The sequence below is a fragment of the Bubalus kerabau genome, chromosome X (genome assembly GCF_029407905.1).
Source record: "Bubalus kerabau isolate K-KA32 ecotype Philippines breed swamp buffalo chromosome X, PCC_UOA_SB_1v2, whole genome shotgun sequence".
Lineage (NCBI taxonomy): Eukaryota > Metazoa > Chordata > Mammalia > Artiodactyla > Bovidae > Bubalus > Bubalus kerabau.
The window spans coordinates 105,637,248-105,643,622 of record NC_073647.1 but is presented as its reverse complement, the minus strand read 5'-3'; the positions used below and the strand labels follow the sequence as shown (position 1 = coordinate 105,643,622).

General features: G+C 42.3%; 1 protein-coding gene across 1 annotated transcript; it reads right to left on the bottom strand.

Moving 5' to 3' along the window:
• Positions 1-4,141: 4,141 nt before the first annotated feature.
• Positions 4,142-5,683, bottom strand: LOC129638837 (zinc finger RNA-binding protein-like). Its single transcript, XM_055563542.1, is given in 1 exon segment — positions 4,142-5,683. A coding segment is annotated over 1 exon segment (1,272 nt). The 5' UTR covers positions 5,590-5,683; the 3' UTR covers positions 4,142-4,317.
• Positions 5,684-6,375: the final 692 nt, after the last annotated feature.

Genomic DNA, 6,375 nt, shown 5'->3' with positions numbered 1-6,375 from the left:
CTCAGCATCTCAGGTGAGAAAGACAGAAAAAAAAAAAAACATATTTCTAGGCTCAATCGATGTAGAAACAAACTGTTCACCATTCCTCTCCCTTCAGGTCACTCTTTTCTGATAAAAACCCAACATGATTGACAGTAATAGCAACAATCTACTACTTCTCCTTTCTCACTTCAGTATCTGAAGCCTTTGCTTCTTTTATTGCATAAGGAACAATATGGAACATGCTTGGATCAACAACATGCATGAAACAATTAATATCAACAAGATATAATAGAATTAATAAAGAAGGGATCTCCCTACTGTCTGTTATACTTCCTTGTTCTTACTGAGCTACAGAATCTACTGTGAGCAGAAATGCTTCCACCTTGCAGTGTCTTGATTTCCTAGTAAGGGTTGGGGAATACACAGAACTGTACAAAAAAGATCTTCACGACCCAGATAATCACGATAGTGTAATCACTCATCTAGAGCTAGACATCCTGGAATGTGAAGTCAAGTGGGCCTTAGAAAGCATCACTATGAACAAAGCTAGGGGAGGTGATGGAATTCCAGTTGAGCTATTTCACATGCTGAAAGATGATGCTGTGAAAGTGCTGCACTCACTATGCCAGCAAATTTGGAAAACTCAGCAGTGGCCACAGGACTGGAAAAGGTCAGCTTTCATTCCAATCCCAAAGAAAGGCAACGCCAAAGAATGCTCAAACTACCACACAATTGCATTCATCTCACATGCTAGTAAAGTAATGCTCATCATTCTCCAAGACAGGCTTCAGCAATACATGAACCGTGAACTTCCTGATATTCAAGCTGGTTTTCGAAAAGGCAGAGGAACCAGAGATCAAATTGCCAACATCCGCTGGATCATCGAAAAAGCAAGAGAGTTCCAGAAAAACATCTATTTCTTCTTTATTGATTATGCCAAAGCCTTTGACTGTGTGGATCACAATAAACTGTGGAAAATTCTGAAAGAGATGGGAATACCAGACCACCTGACTTGCCTCTTGAGAAATCTGTATGCAGGTCAGGAAGCAACAGTTAGAACTGGACATGGAACAACAGACTGGTTCCAAATAGGAAAAGGAGTACATCAAGGCTGTATATTGTCACCCTGCTTATTTAACTTATATGCAGAGTACATCATGAGAAACACTGGACTGGAAGAAGCACAAGCTGGAATTTGCTGGGAGAAATATCAATAACCTAAGATATACAGATGACACCACCCTTATGGCAGAAAGTGAAGAGGAACTAAAAAGCCTCTTGATGAAAGTGAAAGTGGAGAGTGAAAAAGTTGGTTTAAAGCTCAACATTCAGAAAACGAAGATCATGGCATCCAGTCCCATCACTTCATGGGAAATAGATGGGGAAACAGTGGAAACAGTGTCAGACTTTATTTTTCTGGGCTCCAAAATCACTGCAGATGGTGACTGCAGCCATGAAATTAAAAGACGCTTTCTCCTTGGAAGGAAAGTTATGACCAACCTAGACAGCATATTCAAAAGCAGAGACATTACTTTGCCAACAAAGGTTCGTCTAGTCAAGGCTATGGTTTTTCCTGTGGTCATGTATGGATGTGAGAGTTGGACTGTGAATAAGGCTGAGCGCCGAAGAATTGATGCTTTTGAACTGTGGTATTGGAGAAGACTCTTGAGAGTCCCTTGGACTGCATGGAGATCCAACCAGTCCATTCTGAAGGAGATCAGCCCTGGGATTTCTTTGGAAGGAATGATGCTAAAGCTGAAACTGCAGTATTTTGGCCACCTCCTGCCAAGAGTTGACTCATTGGAAAAGACCCTGATGCTGGGAGGGATTGGGGGCAGGAGGAGAAGGGGACGACAGAGGATGAGATGGCTGGATGGCATCACTGACTCGATGGACGTGAGTCTGAGTGAACTCCGAGAGTTGGTGATGGACAGGGAGGCCTGGCGTGCTGCAATTCATGGGGTTGCAGAGTCGGACACAACTGAGCGACTGAACTGTACTGAACTGAACTGAAGTCTGTAATAAGGTTTCAGAGGAAGGAGGAAATGTCATGTCAACTGCTAAGTCTGCAGTATTATGATGTCTCAATGGCTTTTCATGACATATGAAAAATTTGATTGAAATTTAATGTTATATCTTTAAAACATCCAAAGACTAGACTCCTAGTTTTCCCCACAATGATGGCAAGGTCCCTGTCTTCCCATGTTCTTCTGAACAGACTTATGGAGTGAGAACTGATCAGTCTACAAATGGTGTTGAGCCACAGGCACGTACTTAACTAAGGGATGGTGAGGCTTCAATCAGCAGGATCTGTATCTCACAAGACTCAAGCCTTAATGGATGGAGGTTAAGGACAGAGGAGAATTGGGTCACAGGATTTTGGCATTGGGTCAAATATGTTAGGGGAACAAAGTTGACACAATAAAGAACCACTCTGCCTCTGTAAGTGGCAATCTTCTACTGGCATGAAATGGCATTATGAGGCACAAGAAAGTTTTGTAGGAACTATACTTGCTGTTATGCCAGGAGCTCTGCTGGACTCAGCAGGTGCTCTTGGGATGAATATACATCAAGCTCATTCCTTGTGAACAGGTGACCAGACCTGCTGTCCATGTGATCAGCTTGGCAGCACCTCTACCTATGGTCAGTACAGCAAGCTTCACACCTCCTGAGTTAGGCCCTGAAGTCCTCTCTTAGCCCATAACTGAGTTCCTATGTTCACAATTTTCACTTGTGACCTTGTGTGCAGAATGGCGACTGTGGGACAGGAGCAGTGTGAGCCACTAGGTGAGCCCTAACTGTGCAAGCATCATCTACCATCACAGTAGGGCCAGAACCGAAGTAGGCCCCCTTTCTGAATTGGAATATGCCCAGCACAGTGCTGAGCAAACTCGACTTCATTCCCTTGCCCTGTCAATATTGCCCACAGTGATTTTGGTGAGCTAGGGGGTGGCTGTTAGAACCCCTGGCAGAGGTGCAGAGTAATGTGTGGTGGAGCTACCCAAGAACCCCAACAAGACACCTTTCCCTTCCTCTAGGAGGCTCTGGTCCCTCATCAAAACAAGGAGATAATACCGCACCCCTCCCTTGCACAATTGTTGTGAGGACTGAACAATACAGCAGGTGTGAAAGTGCTTGGATAGTGTATGCGACTGAATCCTGTGAGTGTATTCCCTTCAGTGCATATTTATCCCTTACCCTTGACTTGATTTTTGGCTCTAGGAGCTCTGCTCCTCCTTTCTCACTGGATTTGTTCATTTCTTACCCTCAGCATTTCCTACCAATGCTCTGTGGTAGGAAAAACTAATTTTGATCAAAGCAGTAACATGTTTGGTCCCCAGGTGGGACTTGGGATTTCTCCAATCCAGTCATGGCTACACCATTTCTCTTGGTCAAGTCATGATTTTTCCAGCCTCCTCTATAGCTAAAGGTGGCTCTGTGATCAAGTCCTGCCCAATGAGATGTATGGAGAATGTGTTGGGGACTTCTCTGGTGTTTGCCTTTTTTATTAAGAAGGCCAGATGTGGCACAGGAAGGTAGTGGTACTTGGAATGCAATAGAGATGCCTGGAGCTCTTGCAAAGACAGCTGTGTGACTGCATGAGGTTGTCACCTTAACCTGAAAAAAAGAGTGCAGCAGGGAAATGGAAGCCATGGAGACCTGTGATGTCCTGGAGCAGACGAATCAGAAAATGGGTGCTTCCTGACTTCTTATAGCAAACAAAACCAAAATGGAACAAACAAATGTCCAAAAAACAAACAAACAAGAAAAAAGTAAGGCCCTATTTATTTACCTTTAATTCTAAACTTTCACTTAAATTCATTTGAGTTAACTTTCACAAATTCTAATACTGGCTCTATATCCAGAAATTCTTATTTCATTAGTCTATTTTGTAAATTTGGATATTTTAAACAACTGTCTATTATAGATATTTTCAAACTGATACACAACAGGTTAACTATTATAATGTACTCCCATGTAAGTCTACCCAACTTCAAGTGTAATTTTTTTTAAATACAGTAAAGATTTAATAGGACTAGTTAATAAAAGACACAAATATAGGGGGAGCTAGGGCAAGCAGTAAATAAAAACCAAAATAACGGGGAAAAAATCAGAACCATTGTAATTCCCCAAGCTGGAGCACAATTTTGCAGGGGGGGGGTGTCTTTCCATTCATATAATACCTAACACTGTACATTAAGATTTTAGTATCATAGAAAAACTTGGTTCTTCCATGAAATTCTTTAAATTCTCAATAATTTTTTCAAAGTAGACATCATTATGAATGAAAAACAGCCAACGAATGGGCACCTGTTGTTTTTTAACACTGTAGATTTACAGAAACTTTTTAAAAGTTATCATAATCTTTTTTTCTTTTTTCCCCTCAGCTTCAAATCCATCAACTCCATCACTATCCCTTCTTCGTTTTCTGTTGTTGTGGATGTTAAAATGCTGGTTCATCTGTGGTAGTGGATCCATGCCTAGAACTTTGTGTATCTGGCGGAATGCAAGGAGTCTCAATGCAAACTGTGCACTGGATGTGATGTCTTCACGCTGTTGGTCAGTCATTGTCGCCAAGGCATCAAAGGGATCCTTCTCATAAGGATCCAGAAGTCCAGGACTACCTTTAAGAATAATCCCTGAAGAAATGCACTCAAAATGCACTCTTCTCAGAGCATCTCCAGGGCTTTGAGGACTAGAAGCACTACTGCTTGCTTTCTGTACTAGTAACGCCATCGCCCAGCTTGGAAAATCAGACCAAGTTGGAACTCGTTGACAGAGGTCCCGGAGAATACGTGTGATAATCACACAGGACTGTAGACCATTAGCTCTAGCCTGGAACCACTTAGCGTGGCCTAGAGCAGCCAGAGCGTCAAGGCATTTTTGCCTGTCCAAGATGTCCGGTGGGTCTTTCCCCATACCTGAGGTTACATCTCCTTCCCTCATGTTCTCTTCTCGAATAATTGGAGATGTCAGGGTGATAGTGACTTGCATTTTGGGTTCCACACATGAGTTCAAAATTATTGCCGCTTCAGAAACAGCACATTTTATGTCATACTTCTCAGGACTTATAACAGCAAGCTGCTTGGGTAGGTTTTCTGCAGTACGGCTTAATAATGTCTTTGAAGGTTTCTCTGAGCACAGCAAAACAAGGTTGACATTTCTATCTCCTCGGAGAAATAATCCTTTCACCAATACTCCCACTCGCAAAACTCCCTTTAAAGCTCTGTCTTTACCTCCCTCTTTCTTATCATCTCCCTCTTTGCTCTTGCTCTTCTCGTGTTCAGATAAGCTGTCTGAAACAAGTTTTAAAGCACGTTCAGTGATAGAAACAATTTTCTGAACTGCCTGTAATTCCTTTTCAGTTGGATAAATGGTAGCATGCTTTGTCATTATGTAATGGTCATCAGATGAGTCAGGACGACGTAAGGGTGCAGGACCCTGTGGCTGAGGAGGCATGCCTGGTTGGACTCCCAGAAGGCCTAGTGGGCCCGGAGGACCATGAGGATAGCCTCCATCAGGCATTCAGTGGCGATCATCCCAATGATACTGTTCTTCCTCCATTCTTCTCCAGTACATGTCCTCTTCGTAACGTCTCATTTCCATTCTCCAGTGTTCTTCCTCTTCTCTTCTTCACCAGTACTCCTCTTTCTGCATTTGCTTTCTCATTTTCTCTTCTTGAATCTTTCTTGCTCTAATACTGGGCTTTACTTCTTGCAAATCTGGATTTACTTTATTTTTTAACTTTATAATATTGTATTGGTTTTGCCATGTATCAACATGAATCCACCACAGGTATACACATGTTCCCCATCCTGAACCCTCCTCCCTCCCCATACCATCCCTCTGGGTCGTCCCAGTGCACCAGCCCCAAGCATCCAGTATCGTGCGTCAAACCTGGACTGGCGACTCGTTTCATATATGATATTATACATGTTTCAATGCCATTCTCCCAAATCATCCTACCCTCTCCCTCTCCCACAGAGTCCAAAAGACTGTTCTATACATCAGTGTCTCTTTTGCTGTCTCGTATACAGGGTTATTGTTACCATCTTTCTAAATTCTATATATATGCATTAGTATACAAGTGTAATTCTTGGTCAATTTTATTTCATGTAAACCTATTAATTTCCCCACCCCTCTAGGTTTTCTTCAGACAAATCTTAAACATTTTATCAGTTAATCCACAGATATTTCATAATATAGCTCTTAAAGATAAAGACAACTTAAAAAGACTACTTTAGTGACAAAATGCATGCCATTATCATGCCTCAAGTGTTAAAGTGTTAGTCACTCAGTCATGGTCTAATTTTTGTGACCCCATGGACTGTGGCCCACCAGGCTCCTCTGTCCATGGGATTCTCCAGGGGAGAATACTGGAATAGGTAACCA